The sequence below is a fragment of the Bubalus bubalis genome, chromosome 1 (genome assembly GCF_019923935.1).
Source record: "Bubalus bubalis isolate 160015118507 breed Murrah chromosome 1, NDDB_SH_1, whole genome shotgun sequence".
Classification (NCBI taxonomy): domain Eukaryota; kingdom Metazoa; phylum Chordata; class Mammalia; order Artiodactyla; family Bovidae; genus Bubalus; species Bubalus bubalis.
The window spans coordinates 42,631,697-42,649,364 of NC_059157.1; the positions used below are offsets into that span (position 1 = coordinate 42,631,697).

A 17,668-nucleotide genomic window follows, 5' to 3' on the forward strand; every position below is an offset into this window, starting at 1 on the left:
CACTGGAGGGGCCTCTTTGACCCTCACCCTAAGGGAGAGGATGGGGGTGGGTGCATTTCCTGCTGAGCTGGATCACAGGTCCCTGATATGCCGCTGGGATGTGGAAATCAAAATACAGCTTTGGTGCCATGAAGTTGAGGGGAAAGCATCTGGGAGAAGGTGCTGGACCAAGGGAAAGGGAGGGGCAGCTTTACTCATTATATCTTTTTATGGTCCTTCATCTTCCTCTGTAGAATATAGGATTTTGCCTTGAGAATATGTTTTAAGTGCATCAAGAGTATTATCACACAAGTCAAACTTCATACTTATTTAGCTTTTAACATCTTCCTTCATCACTCTGCTGAATACAGCAAGCTCTGCAAGGCAGGGATGGGGACAGCATGGTTCTCTGCTCTAGCCCCAGCTCAGCCAAGCTGCCTGGTACTTAATAGACTCTCAATAAATATTCATTGAACATAGGAGTAAAAGGATTTGTTATTTGAATATCATAGATATATCATTGCAAATATACTAAGTGACCAAAGAATATCAGAATGTATTTTATGAAGAAAATAACCATATCATTTAGCCTTTTAAGAGGTGGACACCATGTTTTTTGTTTGTTCTGTTTTTCCCCCCTCCCCATGGGAAGGGTACTACTCCATGTAAAGTGGCTATACTTTAATAAGTTGCAAATTAAAAAGTAAAAATGCTGAAGGGAAATTTAGAGTTATAAATCAATACATAATGAATAACTTCAAATCACACATGAGATATGTCAGCCTGCTTCAACACATGCTTTAAGTGTTTTCTCTTCATTGTCTCACTCATTTCCAATCCCTCAATTATTTGGTGTCTGTCGTTTATTGAGATCTGAGCCAGGCAATGGGATTGATGAGAGGAGCTTTGATGGGGCTGTGGATATGGTCCCGGACTTCTAGTTGCTGACAGTCAAATGGTAAAGAATGGCTGGCCATGAACTGTAGCCCAGGGGCAAGTATCCAAACCACAGCCACCAGGAAAGGCTGTCAGGAGGTGGTGACATTTGAGTTGAGTTTTGAGGAAGGGACCAGTTCACCTGCCAGCAAAATAGGAGAAAAACACAAAAGCTGTTCATGCAGGTGAACGAGGACATGATGTTTGCAGCTAAGAGGAAGTATGGCATCTCCAGGGGTCACCAGGTAGCTACTTGTTGTGACTCCAGCATGGCTTCTGGCCCTATTTTTACAGATTATAGGTATCTGTATATTATATTTTGTTAGCTTACAGGTCAAGGTGTATCTGTCTCCAAACCCCACTTACAATTATGCTATAAAACTTGTAAAATGTTCTCCACACAGCCTTAAAATAAATTTACCCAAAATTCAGACCAAGTCAATCTACTTGACACTGGTACATTTTCTGTCTACTTTGAAATCAGTGTGCATCTGTATGCTTACTTTGGCTTCATGATATTTCATCAGTCATAATTTTAAATTGTTTTTAACCTTTAAAACAATGTACCTTGGCTTATTCATTCCACCTTAATTTTATACCTTTTATGGCAAATATTTGAAAGCCTCATAAGATTCATGTTAGTAACAGATATTCTTATAGAATCTACCAGATTTTAATTTGATTAAAATGTATACTTGTCTATGACTTTGATGTATTTATACCATGATGTGAGTTAAAGAATATAGTTTGGATTATTTGCTCATGTATGATCATTTCATTTTTCCAAAAACAAAATAATTTCTATGGCAAGAGTGATGATCACTTTATTAAGTAAAATAAAAATGGACTCTGGGTATTGTTGAGATTTTTCACATCATTGGTAGTGGATGAGATGTGGAAGTGTTACTATAAATTTTCACTTACATAATTTATCTCCTTTCTCTAGGTATAGATCTCGGGAGAATTTATACGGTCTTTGTTTCAAGGGAGATAGACTTATATGCTTCTCTTTTAGGCATTTTAAATAAGCTTTAGAAATCTCACTTAAAACAAAAAAAAATATTTTTCAGTTAAATATTCACACATAATTTCAACATAATCCCTTGCATCAGATAGTCCAGTGAATTATCAGCTCAGTCTCAGGAGACTACTGACTAAGTTTTTTTTTTTTTTTTTTTTTTTCCTTTCTCCTTTTAATTATGTGGAAATGACTTTATCCTGAGGGGATTTTGAATGTTTGGAGAATATGTTTAAAAACTTAGATTAGGTAGCTTAGAAGTAAAATTCTTCCAAGGTTTTAAGACTTGAGGGGAATTATTTTGACAAAGTAGTTGCTGAGGGGTATTTCACAATTATTTCTTAGCAGGAAAATCTCAGCTAAGAGACTTTAGAGACTGACAAACGTCTCGCTGGACTGTGTTAGGCTTGATTTTTCTTGGCTTCCTTCTCAGCTCCTTGTGGATATAACGTGACATCTCAGAACGGGACCATCTATTCTCCTGGATTTCCAGATGAGTACCCCATCCTCAAGGACTGCATCTGGCTCATCTCAGTGCCTCCCGGCCATGGCGTCTACATCAACTTCACCTTGCTGCAGACGGAAGCTGTCAACGACTACATCGCGGTTTGGTATGAGAACCTTTCCTGAAAACACCCATCTGTCCTTGTGATAAACTGTTCTTGTAACCACTTACATGTCACTTTCGTCGATTTAGAGATGGAGTAGTTAGGTAGATGTCAAAACAGAAATTTACCAACTAAATCTAGAGATGGAATAAATCTCATGTACCATGCTACATGGTAGATATATTCAAGATTACTCTAGATAGAGGAGAATATCCCAAATGTATTTTATTTTTCATGTTTATTTCTTGTTTTAATTTTTATTTACTTACCTTTTTGGCCATATCACATAGCTTTTGGGATCTTAGTTCCCTGACCAGAGATTGAACCTGGGCCCTTGTCAGTGAAAGAGTTGAATCCTAGCCACTGGGCCACTTGGGAATTCCTTCTTTTCTTTTTCATTTTCAAGTATAAATCTTTTTTTTCTTAAAGAAAAGCTTGTTGGTTCCTTTGCCATATAATTTGATGCTTCTGGAAATATTGAAGAAATGATTGCACACAGCTTTCTCTCTGTACTTTATAAACCTTGCAGAACTGCCCCCACCCACCTCCGCCTTCCCTACCATGGGCTGTGTAGGGGATGCCGAGGGGGATGTAGCCCTAGCTCCCCATCTAATGAGCCATGTAGCCTGGGTAAGTTAATCTAAACTCTCCTTCACTAAATGTTCATGTCTATGAGAATTACTATTTCTACCGTTGCCTTTGGAGGTGAGAATTTATAGGGGAAATGGGAATGACAAAATATGATGGGAAGAGTAGAGCTTACCATTGGGGCACAGCCCAGATTTGGAGTAAGTTGGATGTGCTTTAGGAATAAAATGCCCTGAAAACTCAAGCATAATCACAGTTAACAAGGCTGTGTGTGTGTGTGTGTGTGTGTGTGTGTGTGTGTGTGTGTTGGTGAAGTTGTTGTAAATGTAGGGGTTGTCTTAGCCATTGAAAATTCTCTGAGGCAAGAGAACAGGTGAGTTGCAGGCACTGGGAGACCCCAAGTGTGATGTGGCTTTGGGAAAGCACAGAAGAGAGAAGAGGTGACCTGGCCAGGTAAGCTGGCCTCATACATCATGTTAAGGATTTGGGGCTTTATACTAGAGCAACACAGATTCACTTTAGAGTCATAAGAAGGAGAATTATAGGACTAGGTCCTGGATGCAGAATAGCCATTATTATTGTGTAGGGGGGCAGGTCAGCTGGATAAGATGGGAGACTGGCCTTTGAGGCTATTTCTATAGAGGGGAGATTCTATAGGGCTATTTCTCACAGGAGGGGAGATTGGGGGATAGGACCTGTGTCGTGGCAATGAGCAGAAATGGAGAACCTGAAATATTAAGTTGACCTATGAAGCAAAGCAAGACAGACAGACAACACTGAAATGAAAAGCCACACTATAATATCAGCAGGGTTACCCAGATTAATCAGTAGATTTAGCAGTAGGAGCAAGGTCTCCCTCCAGCAGTGGAGGGAGTCCCTGTCCTCTGAACACTCATGAGACAGACTGGAGTGCAGTCATCTATGAATATTAAACATCTTAGTATTTCTAAACATAGAATCTAGAAGATGGTAATACTTTATTCAGTTTTTTAAAATATTTCAATTCAGCCATAAGAGCTCCATAAATCTCACCCATAATTAAAGAGACACCCTGAATTTAGACTTTAAAATGGGAACATTTGAAAGGAAGTTGATAAGTGGTACTGACGTCACTAGAATAAATGTGACCTTATCTCAAAAACACCTCTGAGAAGGTCAGATGCAGGAGGAACAAGGGAGCCCTAAGCTGCTGTTTGAAGACCAGGCTTTTCAGCTGTATCCTGGGGTCAGAGCATCATCTTTCACCAAGACGGAGCCCTGCAGTCAGAAGAAAACGGTTGCGAATTTAAGCTGTAACTGGAAGCTTTCTATTTAGAGGGCTCCTCCTCTCTTTCCCAGGGATGGTCCTGATCAGAATTCTCCACAGTTGGGGGTTTTCAGTGGGAACACCGCCCTGGAAACAGCATACAGCTCCACCAACCAAGTCCTGCTCAAATTTCACAGTGACTTTTCAAATGGAGGTTTCTTCGTCCTCAATTTTCACGGTCAGTGTATTTTCACTCCATTGATGATGGCAGAGAATCCTAGCTGACTTTTCTCATAGGATTGACATGAACTTTGTTTACAGCTAAAGTTCCATGTTTCTGTCAACCGAAAGCCTATAGGATTTTCTCACATTTCATGCTGAGGTTCCTGTGATTCCTTTTTCTTACTGACGTATTTAGGACTTCACATCTCTTTTATACTTTATCTTGGATTTGCCCCCAGGATAAGCATATTGTATGTGAAACTCTGATATGGAGACCATGGAAATACATTTAGTAGCTCTCAGAAATTTCCTCGTTTCTGTCTCCAGATGAACCTCGATAGTGAATGTCGTGTAATTTTAGATGGGGCAAGGCAAATCTCTACTGATATTGAGAATGAACGCTAAATAGTTTGGGAAAAGCATTACCAGTCCCTTATCTCTCTTGAGGACTGCCACATGCAAATCCTCAGGACAAGAGATCGAGGATGATGCCAGATCCTGATATGGATGTGGAACCAGCATGAACCATTTCTCCTGCAGAATTCCAAATATATGTAAAGTGTTTCTATTTAAACCTCATAATTTTTTTAAATGGTGTACTTTTCCCATTCAATTTTGTAAGCATTTGAAGCTAGAGACTTTAGTAAAACTATAATTTACACATATAGATATTTTCCTAGACCTAAGCATTGTAACAACACAAGAGAGATGTTTTTTGTAAGATTTTTGTTTATTCATCAAATGTAATTTCACTTATTATTTTTTTTATATAAACTATGTAGCATTTCAGCTCAAGAAATGTCAACCTCCCCCAGCAGTTCCACAGGCAGAAATGCTTACAGAGGATGAGGATTTTGAAATAGGTAATGTTTTCATTGTTACAACATCATCAGCTCAACACAGGTTTTTTACACCCATACAACTGCAGTAGATAGCCAAGTTGATGAATGTTTGTCAGAAATATTCCTAAAGCTTTCCTAGAGAGAGATACACATTTGTCATGAATTGAATAAATATGTTTTTCTTTCTTCATCTCAATGATTTTTTTTTTCCATTTACATTTTGCTTTTGCTATTTTGAGCACATTTTCCTGCTGCATCACTCACCAGTTTGTATTTTTCTCCTAAAAGCAGTTTTCAGACACAGACTTAAGCAGATGTTTGTGTTTAGCTAGGGAACCATTTTGGTGCACCAGAAGAAGAAAGTCATTTGTGGCTGAAATAATGGTTAGTCTAACATTGACCTTTTCTTGAAACTGGAATGTAATTGGTGAATATATTGAATGATACTATTTAGAAATTATGTTTTTTCATTTTAAGTTAGTGGTCTATTTCATTAAATAATCATCAGGCCACATTAAGAAAACTACCATGGCGTATGTTGGCCAACCAGTTATTGTGACAAAGGATTTCTTGGTCTCAATTACAAATACCCAGTCCTGTGTCACACGTTTTATAGTGGCGGTCAAACCATGTGACCAGTTTCTGCTCTATTCCTGACAGCTTAGTTGATGAGAACATTGTGCTAATTACCAAGGTCATTTTGTAGCCCTCTCTGGATGCATTAAAGACATTCTCTTATACAGCCTTTGGTCTCAAGCCTCTGAATCCCTTTCTTTCTTTCCTTCTTTCATCTTTCTTTCTTTTTTATTAGTAATCATAGGGGAAAGGGAATGAACATACACATATCAGTCAAAGAAGAAAAAACTGCTCCATAATCTCTATAGAAATACTGGTTACATTTAAAGAGAGCATTTTTATAAATTAAGAACTAAAAATGACACTATTTCACTAAGTAGACTAAGCATGAATACCAATCATGGTTAAGAAGTGGTTTGCACATCAACTTGAGTGTCACATGTGTTTGACAACATTCACACACTGCTTGTGTCGTGGAGACAGAATTGCCAAGTATGCATGTGGGCTCTTTCAGGAGACTTCGTGAAGTACCAGTGCCACCCTGGGTACACGCTGTCTGGGATGGACACACTGACCTGTAAGCTCAGCTCCCAGCTACAGTTTGAAGGTTCCCTGCCGACATGTGAAGGTATGAAGTTCGTACTATAAATATGCTTGTTCCATATGGAACATTGTATTACTTTATTGGTTTGAACTTCCTTGTATGCATCTGAATTTCTTTGTATGTATCTGAATTTGTGTCTGTGTTATTATTCTCTTGCAATTTGAATTACCCAAAAATAGAAATACTTAATTACCCTTCTCTTTTAGCTAGCTGTACAAAATCAAAACTACATCAAATAAGACTTCTTGCTGTTTCCCAACAGTTTGTAATATTTTCAAACATATGGCAAAGTTGAAAAACTTTAGAACTAATACCCATCACCAAGGTTGCACCATTAATGTTTCCTACACACCCTTTGTCACCTGTCTCATCTCTCTCTACATAAAGTATTGAATAATCAATATTTTTGATACCTTCTAGGCAAATTGCAGGCATTACTATATTTCCCTCTGAATTCTTTGGCATAAAAGAATGCATAAAATTATCTAGTGTTTACTATGTTCTGTAAAATATAGAGACATTGAAATGCACATATGTTTCATATAATGCATGTTTCATATCTTTGACCCATGTGTAATAACAGATAATGTATGATAGCAGAAGAAAATCTATTGATTCAGTTGATTTGTATACAATTAGATCACTTAAAAAACTTTTAAAGGTATCACTTTCAAGTTTTATAAAAAGGAAAAAAGATTTGGAAAAAACATGAATAAGCTAAAATGTCTCAATGTAAGTCAGAAGTATGATTGGTTTACCTATCAGAAAGCTTCCCAAATTAAGACAGATTTTATTTTGTGACTTCAAAATCACAATCACATTTACTTCCTTTAAAGAAGGGCTTCCCTGGTAGCTCAGTTAGTAAAGAGCCCACATTCAATGCAGGAGACCATGGTTCGATTCCTGGGTTGGGAAGATCCACTGGAGAAGGGATAGGCCACCCATTCCAGTGTTCTTGGGCTTCCCTTGTGGCTCAGCTGGTAAAGAATCCACCTGCAATGCAGGAGACCTGAGTTCGATCCCTGGGTTGGGAAGATCCCCTGGAGAAGGGAAAGACTACCAATATTCTGGTCTGGAGAATTCAGTGGACTGTATAGTCCATGGGGTTGCAAAGAGTTGGACAGGACTGAGTGACTTTCCCTTTCAATTTCCTTTAAAGAATGGAACTCCCCATTCCCAGTTCTTTCAGAGAATTTGAAAGTTATCATTTACTAGGGGTAGTGAAACATATAAAAATTCAGAATGTATGAAGAGAAAACCTATAGTTTAGGTTTTATTATCCAGTGATCTTAGTTAAGACACTAATCCTCTGGGCATTATATGCGTAATGAGGTGGATCATTTGTCTGCATTGTTTAGGGAACTGGTATAAAGATGAAGTACATCTTAAATTAATTCTAAGCGTCTTATAATGCTAATTATCTACCCTGTAAAAGGCAATTTTCTTTGCACTGCAATAGTATAGATTTTGCAAATGTTCAGCCCATGAATTGATTCTTCCAGAATATCTGGTAACATGGTGCATTTTCATTGCTACTGAGGCAGACTTCAGTCACCCTTACAGAAGGAAATGATTTCCAACATCTGGAGAAAATCTGGAATGAATTATTATTAAATAACCAAGGTAACCTAGACTATTTTTGAGAAAAATATACTTTGTAACTGCACCCACGTGGGAGCCAGTGGGCATGGGAAACTCCGAGGGGGCAGGCAGGGGAGATGCCTTCACTTTGTCTGCCTCTGGCTTTAAACCCTAGCTGACCCTGTGGTCATGGTGTCACCGAGACCCTGACTCTTGCTGCCTGGCTTAGAAGCTGGGGGTCTCATGGGAGGTGCTAAGTCAGGACACTGGAGTCACTTTTCTCCCCTGGAAAACCAGTGTGTCAGGACCATGCTACATTAGCGACAGTGATCCACAGAGGATTTCTCTCTCAAGAGAGTGGAGTGGTGAGTATAAAATGTTCATCTTTTGCTATTTTATATATAAATTAACTGAAGTAAATCTTCAGATGTTTAAGGCCCATTTTAATCCCACCAAACAGAGCCTTAAAAATTTATCAGAATAGGTGATTTTAAGCAAAGGTGGGCTTAACTGATTAACGAAGAAAGGCTTAAGTCTTTATTTAATATGCTACTTCAAAAATAAGGAAAGTGTCTCCATTCTGTCATTTCCCCCATGATTAACCTAGTTTCCACTTAAACGCAATTATTTCATGACACTCCAGGAATACAGTAAACCCACACACGAGTGTGTCATCCTCTAAAGTATTGATACTTCTGCTCTTACACGTTTGTGGAAAGTGTCTGGCTAACAAGACAGGATCTCTGTACTCAGGCCAGAGGTCCCCAGGCCCTCTGAACTCACAGCAGTTACTACGCAGGATGACTTAGTTCTCTTCTTGATTCTATTCAGCAGTAAATTTGTTTAAAATGAACTGAGTTCTCTTATCTGGCATTCCCTGAACACCTCGTTATTTAAAAAAGGAAATAGGGACGTCAATGTCTTCTACCAAATATTTAAACACATAATTATCATTTTTCTTCCAATACTTTTCTGTTGTTTGATTGGGCTCAATCCTCCAGTAAATTCTTGATAACAAATTGTACTAGTTATGAGTCCTACTTATTCAAGTGTCATAACCACAATTTTAGAAGTTCTGCTTTGAAAATTGTCACCACTTTAGGGTGATTGGTTGTTCCTTGGGAATGAGGTGAATAAATTGTTCCTTGAAAGTTCACATTTTATGTAGATAAATATTATCTTGTTGGATACTTACCTTAATTTAGAAAAAATAAATAAATAAATGAGGGTCTGGAATGTTATTCACCACCGCCAAGCACTTCTCTCATTTTCATTGGACATCAGCAGAGTGTCCTACAGTTTAACTCCATCCTGAACTCTTGACCTAGGATAATGTCAAATCCCACAGGGTTAGAGGCTTAGTCCCACAGAACAAACCTCACCTTGGTATCAGATGCTGATACCAAGTCCAGGTTGTCACCTGTGCTTCTGACTGACAGGTTATCAATCAGGGGTTCCCAGGAACCTCTCCTCTGGTTTGATCCTTCCATCAAATTTTTAATTAATTTATTTATTTTAATTGGAGGCTAATTACTTTACAATATTGTGGTGGTTTTTGCCGTACATTGACATGAATCAGCCATGGGGGTACATGTGTCCTCCCATCCCAAACACCCCTCCCACCTCCCTGCCCATTCCATCCCTCTGGGTTGTCCCAGTGCACCAGCTTTGAGTGCCCTGTTTTCATGCATTGAACTTGGACACATCATCTATATCACATTTGATAATATGCATGTTTCAATGCTAATCTCTCAAATCATCCCACCCACGCTTTCTCTCACAGGGTCCAAAAGTCTGCTTTTTATATCTGTGTCTCTTTTGTTGTTTTGCATATAAGGTCATCATTACCATCTTTCTAAATTCCATATATTTGTGTTAATAAACTGTATTGGTGTTTTTCATTCTGACTTACTTCACTCTGTATATTAGGCTCCAGTTTCATCCACCTCATTAGAACTGATTCATATGTATTCTTTTTAATAGTTGAGTAATACTCCATTGTGTATATGTACCAGTTTTCTTATCCATTCATCTGCCAATGGACATCTAGGTTGCTTCCATGTCCTAGCTATTGTAAACAGTACTATGATGAAGATTGGGGTACATGTGTCTCTTTCAGTTCTGGTTTCCTCGGTGTGTATGCCAAGCAGTGGGATTGCTGGGTCATATGGCACTTCTAGGTCCAGTTTTTTAAGGAATCTCTACACTGTTTTCCATAGTGGCTATACTAGTTTGCATTCCTACCAACAGTGTAAGAGGGTTCCCTTTTCTACACACCCTCTCCAGCATTTATTGTTTGTAGACTTTTGGATAACAGCCATTCTGACTGGCATGAGATGGTACCTCATTGTAGTTTTGATTTGCATTTCTTTGATAATGAGTGATGTTGAGCATCTTTTTATGTGTTTGTTAACCATCTGTATGTCTTCTTTATTGGGTCATTATTTTTCTGGTATTGAGCTACATGAGCTGCTTGTATATTTTGGATATTAATTCTTTGTCAGTTGTTTCATTTGCTATTAGTTTCTCCCATTCTGAAGGCTGTCTGTTTACCTTTCTTATAGTTTCCTTCATTGTGCAAAAGCTTTTAAATTTAATTAGGTCCCAATTGTTTATTTTTGCTTTTATTTCCATTACTCCGGGAGGTGGGTCATAGAGGATCCTGATGTGATTTATGTCAGAGAGTGTTCTACCTATGTTTTCCTCTAGGAGTTTTATAGTTTCTTGTCTTGCATTTAGATCTTTAATCCATTTTGAGTTTATTTTGTGTATGGTGTTAGGAAGTGTTCTAGTGTCATTCTTTTACAAGTGGTTGACCAGTTTTCCCAGCACCACTTCTTAAAGAGATTGTCTTTTTTCCATTGTATATTCTTGCCTCCTTTGTCAAAGATAAGGTGTCCATAGGTGCATGGATTTATCTCTGGGCTTTCTATTTTGTTCCATTGATCTATGTTTCTGTCTTTGTGACAGTACCATAATGTCTTGATGACTGTAGCTTTGTAGTATAGTCTGAAGTCAGGCAGGTTGATTCCTCCAGTTCCATTCTTATTTCTTAAGATTGCTTTGGCTATTAGAGACTTTTTGTGTTTCCATATGAATTGTGAAATGATTTGTTCTAGTTCTGTGAAAAATATCATTGGTAGCTTGATAGAGATTCAATTGAATCTATAGATTGCTTTGGGTAGTATACTCATTTTCACTATATTGATTCTTCTGATCCATGAACATGGTATATTTCTCCATCTATTTGTGTCCTCTTTGATTTCTTTCATCAATGTTTTATAGCTTACTATATATAGGTCTTTTGTTTCCTAGGTAAATTTATTCCTAAGTATTTTATTATTTTTGTTGCAATGGTGAATGGGATTGTTTCCTTAATTTCTCTTTCTGTTTTCTCATTGTTAATGTATAGGAATACAAGGGACTTATGTGTATTAATTTTATATTCTGCAGCTTTACTATATTCATTGATTAGTGCTAGTAATTTTCTGGTGGTATCTTTAGGGTCTTCTATGTAGAGGATCATGTCATCTGCAGTGAGAGTTTTACTTCTTCTTTTCCAATCTGGATTCTTTTTATTTCTTTTTCTTCTCTAACTGCTGTGGTAAAACTTCCAAAACTATGTTGAATAGTACTGGTGAGAGTGGGCAGCCTTGTCTTGTTCCTGGCTTTAGAGGAAATGCTTTCAATTTTTTGCCATTGAGGATAATATTTTCTGTGGGTTTGTTGTAGATGGATTGTATTGTGTAGAGGTATGTTCCTTCTATGCCTGCTTTCTGGAGAGTTTTTATCATAAATGGCTGTTGATTTTTGTCAAAGGCTTTCTCTGCATCTATTGAGATAATCATATGGTTTATATCTTTCAGTTTGTTAATGTTGTGTATCACATTGATTGATTTGTGAATACTGAAGAATCCTTACATCCCTGGCATAATCCATAAAGATCATGGTGCATGATCTTTTTAATATGTCATTGAATTCTGTTTGCTAGAATTTTGTTGAGGATTTTTGCATCTATGTTCATCAGTGATATTGGTCTGTAGTTTTCTTTTTTGGTAGCATCTTTGTCTGGTTTTGGTATGAGGGTGATGTGGCCTCATAGAATGAGTTTGGAAATTTACCTTCCACTCCAATTTTCTGGAACAGTCTGAGTAGGATAGGTGTTAGCGCATCTCTAAATTTTTGGTAGAATTCACCTGTGAAGCAATCTGGTCCTGGGATTTTGTTTGTTTGAAGATTTTTTATTACAGTTTCAATTTCTGTGCTTGTGGTGTCTCAGTTTAGATTTTCTATTTCTTCCTGGTTCAGTTTTGGAAGGTTATACTCATCCATTTCTTCCAAGTTACACATTTTATTGCCACATAGTTACTAATAGTAGTCTATTATGATTCTTTGTATTGTATTTCTTTGTTGTCTGTTGTGATTTCTCCATTTCATTTGCAATTTGTTGATTTGATTCTTCTCCCTTTTTTTATTGATTAGTATAGCTAATGGTTTCTTTATTTTATCTTCTCAAAGAACCATCTTTTAGTTTTGTTGATTTTTGTAATAGTCTCCTTTGTTTCTTTTTCATTGATTTCTGCTCTGATTTTTATGATTTCTTTCCTTCTACTAACTTTCGGATTCATCATTTCTTCTTTTTCTAGTTGCTTTAGGTGTAAAGTTAGGTTATTTATTTGATGTTTCTCTTGTTTCTGGAGGTAAGCTTGTGTTGCTATGAACCTTCCTTTTAGCACTGCTTTTACTGAATCCCATAGGTTTTGGGTTGTTGTGTTTCCATTTTATTTTGTTTCTGCGCATATTTTGATTTCCTTTTTGATTTCTTCTGTGATTTGTTGGTTATTGAGGAGCATGTTTTTTAGCCTCCATATGTTTGTGTTTTTTATAGGTTCCCCCCCCCCCAATTTACACCTAGATGTTTGAAATGATTTCAGTATTTTTAAATTTACCAAGGCTAGATTTATTGTGCAGGATGTGACCTATTCTGGAGAATGTTCCTTGTGCACTTGAAAAAAAGGTGAAATCCATTGTTCTGGGGTGAAATGCCCTGTAGATATCAATTAGGTCTAACTGGCCCATTGTGTCATTTAAAACTTGTGTTTCCTTGCTAATTTTCTGTTTGGCTAATCTATCCATATGTGTGACTTGGGCATTAAAGTCCCCCACTATTATAGTGTTACTTTTAATTTCCCCTTTCATACTTATTAGCATTTGCCTTATGTACTGAAGTTCTCCTATATTGGATGTATATATATTTATCATTGTTATATGTTTTTCTTGGATTGATCCATTGATCATTACTATGTAGTGTCCTTCTTTGTCTCTTAGTATGGTCTTTATTTCAAAGTCTGTTTTATCTGATTTGAGTATTGCTACTCCTGCTCTCTTTTGGTCTCTATTTGCATGAAATATATTTTTCCAGCCCCTCACTTTCAGTATGTGTCCCAAGGTTTGAGGTGGGTCTCTTGTAGGCAACATATATAGGGGTCTTGTTTTTGTATCCATTTGGCCAGTCTTTGTCTTTTGGTTAGAGCATTGAACCCATTTACATTTAAGGTAATTATTGATAAGTATGATCTCATTGCCATTTACTTTGTTGTTTTGGGTTTAATTTTATAAACCTTTTCTGTGTTTCCTGTCTAGAGAAGATCCTGTAGCACTTGTTGAAGAGCTGGTTTGGTGGTGCTGAATTCTCTCAGCTTTTGCTTCTTTGTAAAGCTTTTGATTTCTCCTTCATATCTGAATGAGATCCTTGCTGGATATAGTAATCTTGGTTGTAGGTTTTTCTCTTTCATCACTTTAATTATGTCCTTCCATAGTAGTAGTAGTAGTATTCCCTTCTGGCCTGAAGAGTTTCTATTGAAAGATCATCTGTTATCCTTATGGAGATCCCCTTGTGTGTTAGTTGTTGCTTTTCCCTTGCTGCTTTTAATATTTTCTCTTTGTGTTTAATTTCTGTTAGTTTGATTAATATGTGTCTTGGGGTCTTTTTCCTTGGGTTTATCTGTTTGGGACTCTCTGGGTTTCTTGAACTTGGGGGGCTATTTCCTTCTCCATTTTAGGGAAGTTTTCAACTATTATCTCCTCAAGTATTTTCTCATTCCCTTTCTTTTTGTCTTCTTCATCTGAGACACCTATGATTCAAATGTTTGGGTGTTTAATGTTGTCACAGAGGTCTCTGAGGTTGTCCTCATTTCTTTTAATTTTCTTTCCTTTTTTCATCTCTGCTTCACTCATTTTCACCATTTTATCTTCCACCTCACTTATCCTCTCTTCTGCCTGTTATTCTGTTGTTGATTCCCTCTAGAGAGCTTTTAATCTCCGTTATTGCATTGTTCCCATTATTAATTGACTCTTCTTTATTTCTTCTAGGTCCTTGTTAAACATTTCTTGCATCTTCTTAATCCTTGTCTCTAGTCTATTTATCTGTAACTCCATTTTGTTTTCAAGATTTTGGATCATCTTTACTATCATTATTCTGAATTCCTTTTCAGGTAGACTCCCTATCTCCTCTTCTTTGCTTTGGTTTGGTGGGTATTTATCACGTTCTTTACCTGCTGAATGTTCTCTGCCTTTTCATTTTGTTTAGGTTGCTGTGTTTGGTGTGCCCTTTCTGTAGATTTGAAGTTTGTGATTCTTCTTTATTGTGGCATCTATTCCCTGTGGGTGGAGTTGGACTAGTGGCTTGTCAAGGTTCCCTGGTTGGGGGAACTTGTGTCTGTATTCTGGTGGGTGGAACTAGATCTCTTCTCTCTGGAGTGCAATGAAGTGCCCAGTAGTGAGTTTTGGGGTGTCTACAGGTTTGGCATGGCTTTGGGCAGCCTGTCTTTAAATGATCAGTGTTGTGTTCCTGCATTGCTGGGGAATTAGCATGGTATGTTTGCACTGGAATTTGTTGGCTCTTGTGTGGAGCTTGGTTTCAGTGTAGGTATGAAGACTTTGAGGTGTGCTCTTGTCTACTAATGTTCCCTGGAATCAGGAGTTCTGTGATGTTCTCAAGTTTTGGAGTTAAGCCTCCTGCCTCTGACTTTCAGTCCTTCTCTTACAGTATCCTTATACAGAACAGATGATAAAACAACTAGGTTAATGATGAACAATTCTCCACAGAGTTGAGTGACATGCATAGAGTTTCACAGAGTTACATAGAGAAGAGGAGAGGTAGGATGGAGATATAGATGACCAGGAGAAGAGGGGAAGTCAAAAGGGGAGAGAGCAATCTAGTCAGTAATCAGTTCCTGAAGTGTTCTCCACAGCCCAGAACACTCAGAGAGATTCACAGAGTTAAGTAGAGAAGAGAAGCGGGAGGAAGGAGCTAGAGGAGACCTGGGGGAGAAAAGGGAGATTCAAAGGGGGAGAAAGCAATCAAGCCAGTAATCAAATCCCTAAGTGAAAATGGATACTGAAGATTAGATTCTTAAAGATACAAAATGGATAACAAATAGCAGAAAGCAAAGGTTAAAATCTAGAATAGAGGTTAGACTCTCAAAAATACAATATAAAAAATACAAAGCAAAATATATCACAAAGATTAACACACACATATATATACTTGAAACTTGCTTTAAATATAGGGTCTTTTATTTTTGCAGTGTAATTGTAGGTTATAAAAATGAAAATTAAAGGACTAATAAAGAACTTGATTTTTTTTATTAAAAAGTATTAATAGTAAAAATATACCTAGGAATTTCTCTGGACCTGTTATGGGCAGTGTGGGCTCAGTTCAGTTTCAGATAGTTCCTTGTTCCGGCTTGCACTTGTTCTCAAGGTCTATGGGCCCCCTCCAATGCACAGTCAGTATTAACTGCAGGGGTTTAATCTGTTGCACCTGTCACTTCCAGAGTGATTCCCTCTCCTTTGTTTATTTTGGCTTCCTCTGTTTGCAAGTCTCTTCTGTATCTAATTTCCACCCTGACAGAAGGGGGCAAAGGTGGTCATTTATTTAGGCTCACTTGTTCAGTTGTGTTTTTGGGAGGGAGGGACTCTCTAAACAAATTTCACTGGCATGTGTGGGGAGTGTTTGCAGTGTATGGACCACACTGGGTTTGCCCCAGTCCAAGACAGCATGTGCTTCCCGGGTCTACAATGCTCAGGCTCCATGGAGCTCTGCAAGGACACTGTCCCAAGTGGGCCCTGCATTTTATGTACTTCCCAGGTCTAAGCCACTCAGGTTCTTGGGTACTCCACAGGGCACAGACCGGGTTGGGCTGTGCGTTTTGTGCCCTTCCCAGGTCTGAGCAGCTTGGGTGACCAGGTGCTTGGTGAGTGCACTGTCCCAGGTGGGCCATGTGTCTTAATCACCTCCCCAGTCCCAGCTGCTCGGTTTCCCAGGGACACCGCAAGCGTGCCATCTCAGGTGTGCTGTGTGTCTCCTCTGGGGAGCTGTTCCCAGGCTGTGACACTCCTGGCAGATGTCAACCATCTAGGATCCCAAGAAGACGAGGTTAGCAACTGGGAGCCTGCTCCCAGTTTGGTGGAGGATGCCATCCCTGGGGCTGAGATTGCAGCAGCCCCTTGCCTTCTGACTCTGGCTGTAGTAGGCCTGCCTCTCTGCCTCCAGAGGTGGGAGGGGCCCACGCACAGCCAGCCAGCTCTCCTTTGTTATTCACTCAATCCTTTGTTCTGTGAGCGTGCCAGGCTGAGAGTTAGAGCATCTTGCGGGAAAGACATATTTTTTGTCTCTTTGGCGATCCCACAGTTTGGGTAGCTATCTCGTGTTAGCTCCCTTAGGTTGTCCGCAGGGCACTCAGGCCCGGTCCTTACCCTAAGGGCCAACGATTCAGTCTGTGCCTTCCTGCCCAGCCCCCACTCGCTGGTGGCAGATGTGAGCATCTAGGCTACTTCTTTTCTGACAGTTACAGTTGGAGTTAGGCACAGAGTCTGTGTTTTGTTTTGTTTTTCTCTCAGTTATGTTGCCCTCTGAGATTATAAAACTCCCACAGACCTGCCTGTGAGAGGTTTTCCTACTGTGTGGAAACTTCTCCTTCATGACTCCCTCCCCAGGATGAGTCTCAATCCCTCAATGTTTTGTCTCTGTTTTCATCTTTTATGTTTTATCCTACCTCCTTTCGAAGAGATTGGGCTGCCTTTCTGGGTGCCTGGTGTTCTCTGCCAGCATTCAGAAGTTGTTTTGTGGAAGTTGCTTGACATTCAAATAATCTTTTGATGAATTTGTTGGGGAGAAAGTGTTCTCCCCATCCTATTCTTCCGCCATCTTGGGACCCCCTCTCTGGTTTGATCCTTTATTAGAACAGCTCACAAAAATCAGGGAAACAAATGTGACTCACATTTACAGTCAATGTTATATAGGGGACTATCAACAGTAGAGTGAACAAGTAGGGCACAAAGGGCAGGGCCTGGAGGTGTCTCCCAGGACCTGGGGTGCCCCACCCTCCCATTCTGTGTGCCTTCACCAACCTGCAGGCTCAACAAATATGTTGTTTAAGAGCTTTGGTGCAACCAAGTCTCTAG

The 17,668-nt window shown here is 38.7% G+C and overlaps 1 protein-coding gene across 3 annotated transcripts in view; it reads left to right on the forward strand.

Annotated features, from left to right (window-relative positions):
• CSMD1 (CUB and Sushi multiple domains 1) overlaps window positions 1–17,668 on the forward strand; it is a 2,066,326-nt gene that overhangs the window by 1,904,545 nt on the left and 144,113 nt on the right. For all 3 annotated transcript variants that reach the window (XM_025272930.3, XM_044938991.2, XM_044938996.2), the window contains 4 exons: window positions 2,367–2,544; window positions 4,468–4,613; window positions 5,380–5,460; window positions 6,530–6,643. In XM_025272930.3, the coding sequence (XP_025128715.3) occupies window positions 2,367–2,544; window positions 4,468–4,613; window positions 5,380–5,460; window positions 6,530–6,643 (519 nt within the window). The remainder of the gene's footprint in view (window positions 1–2,366; window positions 2,545–4,467; window positions 4,614–5,379; window positions 5,461–6,529; window positions 6,644–17,668) is intronic.